The sequence below is a fragment of the Capricornis sumatraensis genome, chromosome 5, assembly GCF_032405125.1.
Source record: "Capricornis sumatraensis isolate serow.1 chromosome 5, serow.2, whole genome shotgun sequence".
Lineage (NCBI taxonomy): Eukaryota > Metazoa > Chordata > Mammalia > Artiodactyla > Bovidae > Capricornis > Capricornis sumatraensis.
In genome coordinates, this window is record NC_091073.1 from 17,272,103 (window position 1) to 17,289,014 (window position 16,912).

General features: G+C 42.9%; 1 protein-coding gene across 1 annotated transcript in view; it reads right to left on the reverse strand.

Moving 5' to 3' along the window:
- The window catches only part of PON1 (paraoxonase 1), a 32,843-nt gene that overhangs the window by 12,148 nt on the left and 3,783 nt on the right, over positions 1-16,912 (reverse strand). Inside the window, exons 2-5 of the mRNA XM_068972385.1 lie at positions 9,236-9,306; positions 7,462-7,517; positions 6,037-6,205; positions 3,006-3,132 (exon numbers count right to left, since the gene is read on the reverse strand). Of these exons, the coding sequence (XP_068828486.1) occupies positions 3,006-3,132; positions 6,037-6,205; positions 7,462-7,517; positions 9,236-9,306 (423 nt within the window). The remainder of the gene's footprint in view (positions 1-3,005; positions 3,133-6,036; positions 6,206-7,461; positions 7,518-9,235; positions 9,307-16,912) is intronic.

The window sequence follows — 16,912 nt, forward strand, 5'->3', positions numbered from 1 at the left end:
AGGAGATCAAACTAGTCCATCCTAAAGGAAATCAACCCTGAATAGTCATTAGAAGGACTGATGCTGAAGCTGAAGCTCCAGTACTTTGGCCACCTGATGGGAAGAGTTGACTCCTTGGATAAGACCCTGAAAAATGCTGGGAAAGATTGAGGGCAGGAGGAGAAGAGGGCGACAGAGGATGAGATGGCTGGATGGCATCACCAACTCAGTGGACATGAGTTTGAGCAAACTCCAGGAGATAATAAAGGACAGGGAAGGCTGGTGTGCTGCAGTCCATGGGGTCACAAAAGAAAAAAGAAAGCCCTAACCCTAGGAAATTGGACAAAACTAAGATTTCCAAGGTTAAATGGTAAAAGAAAGAAAATAAGTTTCACTATTTCATAGCAACTCAAAGTAGAAGCTCCAGACTCAAGCTCCAGACTCCAGGATTAAAATTCCAGTGTGTCATTTACTGACAGTGCCCCCCAAAGCAGTGTCCCCAGGCTTCAGTGGTTTTAAATTTAATATGGTATAGTAGTAAAACCTAATTAAGAACATTCTTGTAGAAAGCTAATGAAATAATCTGTTAAATTGGCTATTGCACCACCTGAGTTATAGCGGAAGCTCATTCAACTTTTATTCTTACCATCATTTCTACCATTAGTCCGGCTTCTCTAGTCCACACACTTTGCCCTCATTTAGATCTCGGTATTTGGCACAGTCTCCAGACACTCAATGTCCTCATTCTCTTTCCAAAATATATTTATTGAATGAAGGTATGAACAAACTCTCCCACCAAAAGCTGTTCTCTGAACTTTCATGCAGATGAAGACCTGGGCGGTAGTTTGTAATGGTCACCAATTGGCTAATTTGCCTTTATCCAGTAACCTGATTTCTTGCAGTCTCAATTTCCTCAGCTTCAGCCCCATCGGGTAAGGCAAGAGAGGGAGGAGCCCTGGTAACACTGAGCAGGTGCTCTGCTACATGGTTTAAAAGAAATCCAGATTTACACATTCTGAGATAATTGAGTTCTGCAGGTAAATTATTCAAATAGAGGTTAAGAATCTAAAAAGACCATAATGATTAGAGGATAAAAACTGTGTGGGAAGATAGTGTCAAATTATTTTCTGAAATCCATCATTACCTCATAAACAGGGCTTCCCTAGTGGCTCAGCAGGAAAGAATCTGCCTGCGATGCAGGAGACGTGAGTTCCATCCCTGGGCTGAGAAGATCCCCTCGAGAAGGAAACCACAACACACCCGAGTATTCTTGCCTGCAGAATCCCGTGGACAGACGAGCCTGGAGGGCTACAGTCCACGGGGTCGCAAAGAGTCAGACATGACTTAGCGACTAAACGACAACAAAGGCAAGTGAGGATGTCAGTTCTGTGTTGGGATCAGGGATCTGCGTGTGTTCCCTTTCTCTAGACGCTGTGCCGTGCAGGAAGCTGGGATGGAGCTGGCTGTTAACCACAGAGCTGCTGTTTCAGGAATCCTGTGCAAATGACCCGCAGGAGAAGCAGCGCTGGGAGGTCTTAGAGGCACGGGATCACAGATCTCCTCTTGGGTTTGCGTTTCTTAGAAACATGTACAATTACAACTTTCACTGTAAATATCAAGAACAGATAAGCTCAAGAGGTGAAATTTGTCCATGAAACCAGTTTGGGTTTGAGATACTAAGTCTGGTTCTGCAGAAGAGCAGAGTGCTTTCCTGGTAAAAGCATAAAGGAACATTCTCTGGGACGAGGAGGCGAAAACCAGCATCCAGCCAACCCAGGAAAGGAGGGAGGAAGAGGAGGGGTGTCTTCTCTGGAGCTTGAGTCCTCAAAAGTTTCTGTGGATGAACATCCATCTGGGGGAGTTTATGCTCATCAGAAAGGAGAGTCGCCCTCATTTACAGTCTATGGGAAGTTGGATAGAATTTGGATCCTACTGTTTTGTGAAAATTGTATAAATCTTAATTGTGTTGAATTGGCTCATGGTGCTTTCCAGGTCTACTATATCCTTCTACTTTTCTGTCTATTCATTTTATTAATTTTTGAGAGTTTGATATTGAAACTCCAACTAAAAGTCTTAATTTACCCACTTAAAAAATAATTGTATTAATAATATACAGTGAAACTATATGTAACTTTCAGTTGAGTTCAGTTCAGTCATTTAGTCATGAATGGACTACAGCTCGCCAGGCCTCCCTGTCCATTACCCACTCAAACTCATGTCCATTGAGTTGGTGATGCCATCCAGCCACCTCATCCTCTGTCGTCCTCTTCTCCTCCTGCCCCCAATCCCTTCCAGCATCAGGGTCTTTTCCAATGAGTCAGTTCTTCGCATCAGGTGGCCAAAGTATTGGAGTTTCACCTTCAGCATCAGTCCTTCTAATGAACACCCAGGACTCATCTCCTTTAGGATGGACTGGTTGGATCTCCTTGCAGTCCAAGGGACTCTCAAGAATCTTCTCCAACACCACAGTTCAAAAACATCAATTCTTTGGTGCTCAGCTTTCTTTATAGTCCAACTCTCACATCCATACATGACTACTGGAAAAACCATAGCCTTGACTAGACAGACCTTTGTTGACGAAGTAACGTGTCTGCTTTTTAATATGCTGTCTAGGTGGGACATAACTTTCCTTCCAAGGAGTAAGTGTCTTTTAATTTCATGACTGCAGTCACCATCTTCAGTGATTTTGGAGCCCCCAAAAATAAAGTCTGCCACTGTTTCCCTATCTATTTGCCATGCAGTGATGGGACTGGATGCCATGATCTTAGTTTTCTGAATGTTGAGCTTTAAGTAACTTTCGTCTCCTGTAAATGTATTATCATACTTTCATAATTTAAAAAATAAGAAAGAGGGAAAAGAGTATTCAAAGAGGAATAAATGAAATTAAAATAAAATTTAAAAAAAGAGAAAGGAGAGTGCCATTATCCCCTCACACCACCCCCCACCCCTGCCAAAAGGAAACACTAAAAGTAGATACACCATCCCCCAGTGTTAAAGGAAAACAGGAATATGACATATCTCAGTACTTAGGGAGAAGTTCATGTCTGATGGTTTTCAGATGCAAAAGCGACTTTTCTTCTTCTTGAAATTTAAACAACTCAACCGTGGACTTAAAATCTGGATGGCTCACCACCAGCAGGTACACAGTATTATCTGAGAAGAGATTAAAAACAAAAATCGAAACATTAACCGAGCTCTCAGCTGTCAGCTCTGTCTCTAAAAAGCAATTTCTACCCACCTCCAACCAGTACTTAGGATGTCAGGCAGATGGAATATTTTCATCTCTTTGTAGAGAGAAGCATTTGTGATTGCTCCAGAGAAAAATGGCTAAAGGAAGACCCGGTGACAGTCTAAAACCCACCAGACTCCACAGGGGGAAAAAAGTCCTCAACTTTAGAATGAGCAGCCCTTGACACTAAAACTCCAAAGAGCTTATTAAGCTTTCTGCTGCAAATGGTCTCAGCAAGATATAGCACTGAGATAAAAGATGAGAAGAATATCAATAAGAGAAGGTGTGCTCAGGTGTAATTTACACAGTGTGAGATGATAAATTCCATAAAAAGAGCACCTGAGAGATAATATCAAAGGGATTTAGCTTCCAGGAGTCGGTGCAACTCGGCGGCATGAAAGAGACCAGTGTAAGTGGTCAAGAAGGAGGGATCAGATGTTAGACCTTAGTCTTTGCCTTCGGAAGCAGTGCATCTTTGGAAAGCTTTGACGTGACCAAATTGGTGTTTAAAGGAAAATAGTGTCACATTTAGGAGGTTGAATGGAAGAAATCTGAACAGAAAAGCCAGCTATGAGACTTCCCATTAGGCCCCTTGCCAAGCAGATGTTTATTTTAATTGGTGTGAAGTGCTACAGAAGGAAAATAAAACCAGATAAAGGGATGCAGGGTAATGAGAAGTTTTGTTCACGGGAGTCAGGCAAGTTCTGAGAAGATGATGCTAAAGCAGATACTGAAATGAAATGAGAGACTGAACTATATGAATATCTGGGGAAAGGGTGTTCTAGGTGGAAGCGAGAGAAGGTGCAAAGGGCCCGAGGCAGGAGCTTAGCTGGAGGTTGTAGTTGGAGTAGAAGTGAGTGAAAGAGTGGGAGGATTAAAGCCACAGACACAGGAATCCAGGTTAGTCTTGCAGGGCTTAGGGTGAGGCTCCAGGGCTTACTTCCAGGGGCTTTCAACCAGGGAGTATATGACTGTGGGTAGAGCAGTCATCCAGACAGGTGGAAAGAAGGGCTAGATCAGGAGGACGCCGCTTCTCTCCACACGCCTGGATTACTGCTATACCCATAGACATGTTACTCCTTGGTTGAAAGTCCCCTGGAAGTAAGCCCTGGAGCCTCACCCTACTGACAGGAAAAGGCAGGAAAGGATATGAGAGGAATTTGACAGGAAGTACCAAGAGTCCCTGATGATGGCTGAGGAATATGGGAAGGGGAAATCAACCATAAGTGAGGATTAAAACCCAGATTCAAGTTTTGCACAGCAGAATCCACCTCTAGGCATTTATCGTAAGCAGTCACAGAAGCTACATGCATATGAATGTTTATTCGGGCATTCGTTTTCAGTGAGCATAAAGGTGGAAACAGGCTCAACATCCGTCAACAGATGAACTGTCTAATGGTTCTCCCACGCCACAACACTCCAAACAGCCGCTACGAAGCAGCTCTGAACGCGCCGTCAGGGGAAGGAATCCATGAAGCCGTGTCTAACGCAAAAGTAATTTATATGAGGACCTGTATCATATATATGTGGTTATCTTCCCTTTTCAACTGAAAAGAGCATGCACACACCCCACATCCTATTTCTTTGCACTTACAATATTTTAAAAATAAAATATAATGTTAATAAATCGGTGAAGAGATCACTGAAAGGGAAATATGTATGTATATCAATTTCAATAGATATATATATGGAAGAAGGGAAGCCATATGGAGTAAACATGAAAAAGGGAAGATAAGAGGATGCAGAATTACTTTTTAACATTTTGAGTTTAATTTGGCTGTAGGTGTTATGTTAGTCACTCAGTCGTGTCCGACTCTTTGTGACCCCCAAGGACTGTAGCCCACCAGGCTCCTCTGTCCACGGAATTCTCCAGGCAAGAATACTTGAATGGGTTGCCATTCTCTTCTCTAGGGGATCTTTCCAACCCAGGTAGTGAACCCAGATCTCCTGAGGGTCTTGCATTGTAGGCAGATTCTTTACCACTAAGTGGACACCAGTATAATAAGACGGAAGGAAGGAGGGGAAGAGCTGGCGAGAGAGAGTTTCTTCATAAGGACATTGCTGGTGGCTTTCAAGGCAGCAATTTCAGTCCCCCCGTTGCAGAAAAGTCTGCAAGGACCAAGGAAGGGATTGTCTGATGGAGGCCATGGGGATAGGCGTGGTTCTCAACCCTGGTCTTACATTCTAATCTGCTGGAGAGCTTGTAACAAGCACTACCACTCAAGCCTCCCTCAGACCAACTGAATCAAAATATCTGGGGCTGGGGCCTGGGCATCAGACTTTTTAAAACTTTCTGGGTGCTTGTGAGCACAACCAGGGTTGAGAATTAATGTAGAGACCAAGGCAATGGCTGCAAAAAGAAGGGAAGGAATCAGAGGAAAGCATAATGGATGGGGCACTTTGTCAAACTGTGGAGAAACTGAAGACAAGCAAAGGAACCAGTGGGTAGCCACGTATTGAAGGTGACTGGCGGTGAATCTCTAGGCTGCAGGTGTCTGCTGTTGTAAACACCTGGATCTGTATAATTGTTTAAAATGGAAAAAATCATTCCTATTAGGGCTGAATATTATTACTATGGTAATTATAGGGATTATGTGAATGTTGCTATTTTTAAAAATTAGGTGATTTGCAAATCTCAAGTATTTTAGCATTCTGAAGGATTTACATGGTTATGTTTAATTCATCTAGGAGGTAAGTTTAAAACCCAGAGTGAGAACATGATTCATGACTGTACTTTAGTTGGATGGAAAGAAATATTCATTCATTAACATTTTTCTGTTTTTTTTTTTTAATTTGGTTTTATTTTTAATAGACATTGAATTCGTTACCTTCATCTGTGAATGTGCTGATGCCATGAGGGTTAAATGAAGACGCATCAAAGTTACTTCCAGTCATCTTCAGTTCCAACACTGTAGGATCCTCTTCGTTCATGTCCATCAGAAGTATTTTTCCAGGCTTATCAGGTTCAAAGCTTTTTACTCCAGGATATCGTAATCCCTTATAAAATAACAGAGGAGAAAACTTTACAAAAACTTTACTTTTTACTGTACAAATACTTTAAATGCTGATGGAGGTGGTAGACAGCACATGGGTTCAGCACCGTCTGGTTCAGGCTGCAAGCCACATGGCAAGCCTACTAGCTGGCTTGTGCAAGCAGCTCTTGGGGGTCTCTGGAAGTCACATGCTCCCAGGCGACCCCACATAATGGGCACAGACCCTTCCATCACCAGCTGCAAAGCATGTGTGCTGAATATCACGGCTACCAACCCATGATGACGATTAAAAAAAATAAAGAGCAGACGAAAGAGGCATTTACTAACAAGCTTCAGTAATATAAGCAAGGAACACAGAAGAACACGGGTTATGGATCGTCCCCCGGCAGGTTTCATGGAAGCATCTCAGAAACAAAGGTTTAGGGTTGGGTCTAATCACTCCAGGGAGAAACTCCTTCCTTAGCTTGAAGGTAGAACAGCGCAGCTGCTATTTGTTTTAGATAGTGGGGTCCTGTGTAAGATTTAATGGAAATTTATATTCTTTTGCTTAAAAAGAAAAGTTTGTAAGACACCTCTTCAGAGGACGATCAGTCTTCATAGGAGAACACTGGATTAAATAAATTACAACAGGCAGCAAAGGATTTTCAGTGGCTGGATGACTTGAATACTGTATTCTATCAATTCTGTTATCCTTCGTGAGGGTGATGACTTTTGTTTTCGAGCTTTATCATCTACCACAATGATCTGTATGCAGGAGAGTTTCACAACACGGGGGCTTTTCTTTCCAAAAGTTTGGTAATTGTGGCATGACCTACTAACATCTTAAAGCTAAAAGGCTTATTCCAAAAAGTGTAAAAAGAAGGATTAAAATCTAAATGATATGTGAGGGGGAACACGCGCGCGCGCACACACACACACACACACTCAAGTCAGCAGCTATTTGAGTAACACTGCTTATGTTCTTCAAGGAACAGACAGATGAATGGGAAGCCGTTCTTGAACTCACTGGACTCAAGCTGTCACAGTGGAAGATAAGGGAATACAGGAGCTCAGTGTATCCACAGGAATACAAACCTGCGAAGAACACATATGATCATAATCGTAACACCAGCATGAATGTCTACACAGGTTGTTTTTGGAACCATATCACTGCTCATTTTATTTGAAGATGGGCATTGGTATAAAGAAGGCTGAAACGAAAGGCAAGCTGCTGGTCCTAGAAAATGGTTCCGAGCACAGGAAATGAAAGGCAACACTTACGGCGCTAAAGAAAGCGAGTCCATTGGGAAGTATCTCCAGGTCTTCAGCGCCAGTTTCTTCAAAAAAGAGCACAGACAGCACAGATTGTTTACATTGGTGCAGGAAGTTAGGGGGCCTTGTCTTCATCACTCCCAACTTGACAATGGGGCCACATATTTAGTTCTTCTTTGATAGGTTCAGAATAAATCATTCTTTCCTTTATGTATTCAAATTGATTCATATGATTATTTAAAAATTTAGAGATTCATATAATAAAGTGTATTTAAAACTTACACTTAATATATTTAAGTTTATGAACTAGAACTTTTTCCTCGGAGTCTGAAATCTCTTAAAGTTCATGGAAATTCACTAAATGTACAAAAGGTATATTTATTTGAAAATAGCTTGCAGTTTTTAAAGACACAGAGTAAACTCCCCATATATGTTGACACCTAATCATTCCAAATCAAATAAACTCTTTGAAAAGCCCTATTGGAAACATAAGCACATTTCAAATGCTTTGGTTAAAGTGAGGATACATTTCATATTCTGAATATGCCTTTACAAACATCAATAAATAACTCATCAAGTTAGTTGTGCTTTAAATACATGTAAATTTTTTGAATTTCAATCAATCTCAAGACATATGTGATTTTTTATTTGGTATTAATTTTAGTGGAGATGTTCATTTTACAAATATCCAGTGATATTTAATATCAATATCATGCTTGTTTTCTAGAAAAAAAAAGATTGCAATATAAGATATCTGACCAAGGTAATTGATGCTATCTGCATAAAATCATGTGGTCTAGCCTTTCTAACCACAACTGAGATAAATGATTCTAAAAAAGCAAACCCTCAAACAACAAAAGCATGAATGTCAAACAAGTTGTTTTCAAATAACAAAGCTGGTTGGTTGAAACCAGATGGGGACTTGAGTCCTCCAACCCTCCCTGTTGGCTGTCTACCAGCTTCTGTTACCCCGTCCTTTTTATCTTTGCTGAGGGGCCTGCCTCCCACAGAGGAGGCCCCCTAATTACTTTCCCAGCTTCCTTTGCAGCTAGGGCACCAGCCTGTTGTCTAGCTCTGACTAATGAGATCCGAGGGGAAATCTACTGAGAGCTTCTGGGAAAATTTTGCCTCCCAGATATTAAAAGAGAAATGTATAAGGAGAAGGCCTGCGGTGCTGGCAAAGGTGTGCGAGGCCTTTATAAACATTTACCCTTTACTCATTACTCTTTCTCCTTCTGTCCCTCCTCTGCCAGCTGTTCAGGTTATATTACCGTAAAATCAAATGCTTCCTGACCACTGTTTCTGCTAAATGAACCAAACAAAAACAAATAATCAAAAAGCGGTCAGACCCCTTGATGACAGGTTGGTAGAGTCGAAGGTCAAGTAATCTGGTATTTACAACTAACTATTGACTTGGGGGCTTCCCTTGTAGCTCAGTCGGTAAAGAATTTGCCTGCAGTTCAGGAGACCTGGGTTCGATCCCTGGGTTGGGAAGATCCTCTGGAGAAGGAAATGGCAACCCACTCCAGTATCCTTGCCTGGAAAATCTCATGGACAGAGGAACCTGGTGGATTGCAGTCCATGGGGTCGCAAAGAGTCACGCACGACTGAGTGACTAACACGACTAACACATTGACTTGATAATACTCTCCTGGCTAGTAGTTTTATTTTTGAACAGAATTAAATAGGTGTATTAATCAAATAACTCACAAGGTAATACTTCAAGTGGAGTATTATCAGATACTTACGCATTTGATAATACTTCCTCCTCTCGAATGCTTACCTATTCCTTTTATTAATTTACAGTTAGGAAGTTCTACCGATTTTACTTCTCGGGAAGCGTTCATTCTTGCTCTGGAAGAGAAAGAAATAAAAAAAAAAGGAATACAATATGCATAAAACTATCCAGAAATTTAACTAAGTTGCAAAAGTAAGTAGCCAGTAAAATTCTCCTTAACCGAACTTTGCCTGGGTTTCAACCCCAGGGTTAGTGGTCCCTGAGTGATTCTGTCAGACCAGGCCTGGGCCAGACACACGGGGCCCTTGGGCACAACGTTTAGTGTGTATTTACCAGAGGTGGGTAGACGTGCTGTGTGCTCAGTTGTGCCCGACTCTCTGTGACCCTGTGGACTGCAGCCCACCAGGCTCCTCTGTCCATGGGATTCTCCAGGCAAGAGTACTGGAGTGGGGTGCCATCCCCTCCTCCAGGGGCTCTTCCTGACTCAGGGATTGAACCTGCATCTTTTAGGTCTCCTGTTGGCTGGTGGATTCTTTACCACTACACCACCTGGGAAGCCCTGGGTGGATACACAAAGATGTGCAGTGTCCTTTCAGGGCTCGGTTCCTTTCAGAACAGAAACTATTTCATCACCCATGTCAGGAGCCCTAAGTGGACGTTTGGGTTAAATAACAACCTGGGTCCAGTTGATTCCATTCGGTGTTTTAGAGCTGCTGACAGATAGGCCATCTGCCCAGTGTGGCCCCAAAGCCTGGACTGGGCGCCTGATTTCAGGTGTGTTACTTGAAAAATGCAGGTGTGCTTGAAGGATTTATAGCTTCAGAAAATCCTACCGAAGGCCAGCATATTTAAAGGCATCACACGCACACATGCGTGCACAGACACACACACACACACACACACACACAAGTAAAGCGGGATGCATGAACTTCCTGGGGAACATCTGAGTGAACGACCAAGGGAAAAAGAACAGCGGTGAGAAGGAGGCACCAGCAGGCTGCCTGCGCACGCAGCACAGAGCTGTTGAGTTGTTGACGTGGCGTTTGAAAGAAAAGGACCACGACTTTAGCTCAGCCAAGAGACTTACACAATAAACTTTTTTTTTTTTTTTTTGAGCACTAAGGATAGTGTGCTGCAGTTCATGGGGTCGAAAAGAGTCCAACACTACTTAGTGATTGAACAGGGACAACAATGATACAATATAGTCAGAGTGAGTAGCAATGCTTATCCAACCAGCCCTAGAAATCATATTTGACTAAAGATAGCCAGGGGGAGAAGTCCTCTTATAGAAGGAAGAGGATGGGTGAAGGGATGACTAGACACTTTGAATAAAATTGTTAACAACCTGGTATAAAATAATACGAATTTGGCGGTGACTGATCTTCCATCTTTTCATTCAGAAAAAAACGGTAGCATGTTCCCACTAGCCCTACTACTACGTTATTAGCTAGCATTTTCACCCTCTAATAGGGTCTGAGCTTAAGAGGCTAGCAGTGAGCTCTAGAAATCAGCTTTGTTAAAGAGCCACGGTTCATTATTGGCATGGAGTAGAGATTTACCAGCCTGAATGCTTCAGATCCAGAGGTGAAGGCACAGATGAGGAAAGCCTGGCTGCAAGGAGAGGGCGGTCCCTGAATGATGGACATGAACTTGGAAAGCAGACTTCAAAGGCAAGTTGGGATCTGCCTCCGTGACTGAGAAACAAAAAGGTATTCCAACAATGGAAATTTGACATATAGTCACAAAAGTTTGCAGTAAAGAAATAAAAGGGAAACTTTGGAGCTTTATCAACTTTTCAGACTAAGACCCACATTAGGAAAAACATTTTATTTGGTGGAAACACACAGCACACCACACACATACCTGAAACAAAGTTCGTGAAAGGATACTTCCCCTAATCAATGTGATACATTCTTAAGGTTTCTATTCAATTCTGTTTCATTTATTTAAAGATAATGATAATACAAAACCCCCCCACAAATAATGGTGAGGGTTTGGGGAAAAAAGGAACAATATTTCAGATGTTCAGGCTGGTTTTAGAAAAAGCAGAGGAAGCAGGGATCAAATTGCCAACATCTGCTGGATCATCGAAAAAGCAAGAGTTCCAGAAAAAACATCTATTTCTGCTTTATTGACTATGCCGAAGCCATTCTGAAAGAGATGAGCATACCAGACCACCTGACCTGCCTCTTGAGAAATCTGTATGCAGGTCAGGAAGCAACAGTTAGAACTGGACATGGAACAACAGACTGGTTCCAAATAGGAAAAGGAGTGTGTCAAGGCTGTATATTGTCACCCTGCTTATTTAACTTCCATGCAGAGTACATCATGAGAAACGTTGGGCTGGAAGAAGCTCAAGCTGGAATCAAGATTGCCAGGAGAAATATCAATAACCTCAGATATGCAGATGATACCACCCTTATGGCAGAAAGTGAAGAACTAAAGAGCCTCTTGATGAAAGTGAAAGAGGAGAGTGAAAAAGTTGGCTTAAAGCTCAACATTCCGAAAACTAAGATCGTGGCATCCGTTCCCATCACTTCATGGCAAATAGATGGGGAAACAGTGGCTCACTTTATTTTTCTGGGCTCCAAAATCACTACAGATGGTGATTGCAGCCATGAAATTAAAAGACACTTACTCCTTGGAAGGAAAGTTATGACCCACCTAGATAGCATATTAAAAAGCAGAGACATTACTTTGCCAACAAAGGTCTGTCTAGTCAAGGCTATGGTTTTTCCAGTAGTCATGTATGGATGTGAGAGTTGGACTATAAAGAAAGCTGAGTGCTGTAGAATTGATGCTTTGGAACTATGGTGTTGGAGAAGACTCTTGAGAATCTCTTGGACTGTAAGGAGATCCAACCAGTCCATCCTAAATTCGATCAGTCCTGGGTGTTCACTGGAAGGACTGATGTTGAAGCTGAAATTCCAATACTCTGGCCACCTGATGCGAAGAGCTGACTCATTTGAAAAGACCCTGATGCTGGGAAAGATTGAAGGCAGGAGGAGAAGGGGACGACAGAGGATGAGATGGTCAGATGGCATCACCGACTCAATGGACATGGGTTTGGGTGAACTCCAGGAGCTGGTGATGGACAGGGACGCCTGGCATGCTGCAGTTCATGAGGTTGCAAAGAGTCAGACACAGTGACTGAGAGACTGAACTGAAATGATTCCACTGTTGGTGGGAATATAAATTGGTACAGCCACTGTGGAAAACAGTATGGAAGTTCCTCAAAAGACTAAAAGAACTACCATATGACCCAGCAATTCCACAGTTGCATATATGTACAAAGAAAATGCAAACACTAGTTGAAAAGATACATGCACCTCAGTGTTCGTAGCAGCATGATTTACAATAGCCAAGATATAGTCAAGATACAGAAGCAACCTAAGCACACCAACAGATCAGTGGATAAAGATGTAATGTGTATATGTGTGTGTGCATGTATGAATTTTACACAGTCATGGAAAACTAATGAAATTTTGCCATTTTCAACAACATAGATGGAGCTGGAAGGTATTAGGCTTAGTGAAATGTCAGGCAGAGAAAGACAAATACTGTATATTATCACTTACATGTGGAATCTAAGAAATAAGTGAATGAATATAACAAGAGAGAAACCGACTCACAGATACAGAGAACAAACTAGTGGTTACCAATAGGAGAGGGAGGTAGGGAGGGGCAATATAAGGGCAGAAGATTAAGAGGTACAAACTGTTATATATATATATGAGAAAAATAAGCTATAAGAATATATTGTACAGCACAGAGAACATAGCCAATATTTCATAACTATAAATAGAATATAATCTATAAAATATTGAAACACTATGCTGTATACCTGAAAGACTAATATAATATCGTAAACCAACTATATGCTAGTCGCTCAGTCATATCAACTCTTTGTGACCCCGTGGACTGTAGCCCACAAGGCTCCGCTGTTCATGGAGTTCTCCAGGTGAGAATACTGCAGTGGGTTGCCATTTCCTCCTCCAAAGGCTCTTCCCACCCCAGGTATCAAACCTGGGTCTCCCACACTGCAGGCAGATTCTTTACCATTTGAGTCACCAGGGAAGCTATACTTCAATTTTAAAAATAATAAAATTAAAATAAATAAATAAGGGCTGATCATACTTTACTAAACTGATTCTGTGATCCACCATTTGAAAACATAGCTTTACAAAAAGCTTAGTGAATATGTACAGAGTGCCCCAGGGAACTCAAAAGACAGGTACAAGCGGGCATAATCAAGGACAATACAGAGAGTGACACAGAAGAAGAGAGTCGGTGACAAGCCATCAGTGAGTGGGTGAAGACCTGAGGAAATGCCAAGGATAGCCATACGAGCTTTTTAGAGTCAAAATCACACAGGCTTGCAAGGTTCAGTGCGTGTGATGTGTTCACAGAGGACAGACAAGAGCAGAAATGATTAGCCTCTATTCTTACTCAGGTTTCTCTCTCATGGAAGCTGATCTCTAACCTGGAAAAGGCAGAATAATCAGAGCTAAAGGGAGCCAATTGTAGATAAGCAGACATTCAGTCAGCACCCAGCTGCTTTTGGTTCAAATTTGTGGCCATGCGGGGGTGCCAAGTCTCTGCGTGACCCCATGGACTGTAGCTCGCCAGGCTCCCCTGTCCATGGGATTCTCCAGGCAAGAATACTGGAGTGGGGAGCCGTTCCCTTCTCCAGGGCATCTGCCTGACCCAGGGATTGAACCCAAGTCTCGTGTCTCCTGCATTGGCAGGCGGGTTCTTTACCACTAACGCCACCTGGGAAGCCCAAATCTCAACAGACTAATCATTGTTACTGTAGTTCAGCTACTTCAGTTACTCTGCTTTAGTCCTCAAACCTTTCCCTGAGGTACTGTTTTCCCTATTTTACAGGCGACGAAGATTAAGTGGCTTTTCAAGTCTACGAAATTATGAAGTGGCAGAGCTGGGGTTGGAACCCAAGTATGAATGCAAAGATCACACTCAGTCCTCTGCCCGGCATAATTTACCGGTATTACTGCTTCCAAAAGCCTGGAAGAAATGCCAAAAGACAGCTCAGATTGTGTTACTATAATCCAGCTCATGTTCTTCTATTTTACTTTCAGTTATCAGGAAATATCTTGTCAAGGGCTTAAGTCCCAATGTTCCAGGTCTAAAGGACAAAGTTCAATCTTTGTGATGTGTTGCTGATTAATAAGCTGCTGAAGTCTGGCCAGAAATCACATACTCCCTGCTATGAATTATTCTTTGCAAATACATGCCACCTCCTTACAAAACAAAGTGAGAATCTTTAGCTTTGCATTAAGAAATCCATTTTAGAGCTTTCCTTGGGGCCATATGTATCCTTACCGGTCTATCTTCTGCCACTGCACACTCCTCATTCTTCAATATTTCTTACTGGGACTTCAGTTCAGTTCAGTTCAGTCACTTAGTTGTGTCCGACTCTTTGCAACCCCCTGAATCGCAGCACTCCAGGCCTCGCTGTCCATCACCAACTCCCGGAGTTCACTCAGACTCATGTCCATCGAGTCAGTGATGCCATCCAGCCATCTCATCCTCGGTCGTCCCCTTCTCCTCCTGCCCCCAATCCCTCCCAGCACTGGAACTTACTATCCTTAAAAAGGATAGAATTTAAATTTTTTATGATTTTACTCGTTTGTTTTCTCTTTTTGCTGGGTCTTTGCTGCTCCTCTAGCAACAAAGGCTTTTTTCTAGTTGCAGCAAGTGGGGGCTTCTCATTGTGGTGGCCTCTCTTGTTGCAGAGCACGGGTTCCAGGGTGCGGTGGCTTTAGCGGTGGCAGCACAAGGCTCAGTAGTTGTGGCGCACAGGCTTAGTTGCTCCACGACATGTGGCATCTTCCTGCTCAGATCAGGGATCGAACCCATGTCCCCTGCACTGGCAGGCAGATTCTTACCACTGAGCCACCGGGGAAGCACTGGAATTTGGATTTGAAATCAGGTGCCATGACACCAAGAATCCTTTTCTCGACATCACTTTCTCACACAAGTTTTCCCTCCACCTAGTCCTTCCTGCTAATCCACCTGGAAGTTTCCTACTCATGACCAGTGTGCAACTCCTCCTGATCTTTCGTGATAGGATTAGTAACCCCTTCATGTATCCTCACAAACCTTCACACATACATCTACAGAGTCTCTTTCCATGTTGTTTTATGGCAATCAGTTTGTAGTCTCATTGCTAACACTAAATTCTGAAATCTGTGACTGAATACTGCATCCTAGTCTGTCCTGTGACTTTGCACAAGTACACAGAGCCCAAGTGAAACGAAAGTACTTGGTAGATGTCTGCCAAATTGTTTTGTGGAATTAGCAGGCTAGTGCATCAGATGGAGAAGATGATGTTGGTTGCATTGATAGAGGAGGACCAGTGAATTATTTGTCTTTAACCTAGGGTCTCAGGGAGGTCCTACCACAACATATATTCAAATTTCACTCATTTAGTGGATCATTCATAGTTAGATTTTTGAGATAGCATATGGCAATCATAAAAACTAACATTTGCAGAGTATCTTTCATGGGCCAGATTTTATACATATACCTACTGTGATAGGTATTATGAGCCCATAATATTTAGGTGGAGAAACAGGCTCAAAATGGTAAAGTTGAGGCAGGCTGACACCAGGGACTCTTTGCTACAATGCTTGCACCTGGACAAACATCTCCCAGAGCAACAGAAGAAAAACTATAAGGGACTAAAAAGAACTGTATGCATAAGGCAGTTGGAACAAATGATCAACAGTATGATGCGAAAAGGACCAAAAATCCAACAGCCACTTATAAGTTGTCGGAGCAAAAGCAGGGTACTCCACATGATTCCTACACACAGTTCCATCAAGCAGGTCGGCCAACCACCTAAGCCACTCCTGTGGCCTGACCACTGGATAGGCACCTACCCTCACCCCATTTAAGTGACCAGATTGCTTCCCAAGCAAGGAGCAAGCAAGGAAAGCTGTTACTTGTTTTTACTCCCTCTGCTGCAGCACAAGTCCCAAAAAAACCTTGCCTGAATTTCCCCTCTAACCTGCTATCAATTTCTGTTGATTAAAAAGCCCAAGAATCCAGATCAGTAACAAAGTGACCTGAAAGCTGCAGAACTGAGGTCCAGCCCAGGTCTGCTGGAATCCTCCACTACCCTTTTCCCACTAGAGTGTGTTGCCTGGCGTGGGCACCGGGGTAGCAGAAATATTAACACTATTAATAAACGCTAGCTTTGCTGTTTCCTTGTAATAAAGAGTTTCACGCCTTACGTCCTGCTAAATTGCTTCAGTCGTGTCTCTTTGTGACCCTATGGACGGTAGGCCCCAGGCTCCTCTGTCCATAGGATTCTCCAGGCAAGAATACTGGAGTGGGTTGCCATTTCCTCCTCCAGGGTATCTTCCCAACCTAGAGATTGAACCCGTGTCTCTTAAGTCTCCTGCATTTGGGACGCTGCTGCTAAGTCACTTCAGCTGTGTCCGACTTGGCGCAACCCCATGGACTGCAGCCTACCAGGCTCCCCCGTCCCTGGGATTCTCCAGGCAAGAGTACTAGAGTGCGGTGCTATTGCCTTCTCCGACTGGAGTGGCTAGCACCACCAATTTAAGAAATGAGGAAGTTGCCCCAGAGATGCATGTTCAACTTTCCATACACCAGGGGGCACTGTTTACATCGTCTTTCACTGGAAATGCAGTGCGCCTGCGTAGTGACCACGCTGCAAAACCTCAGCGGCCA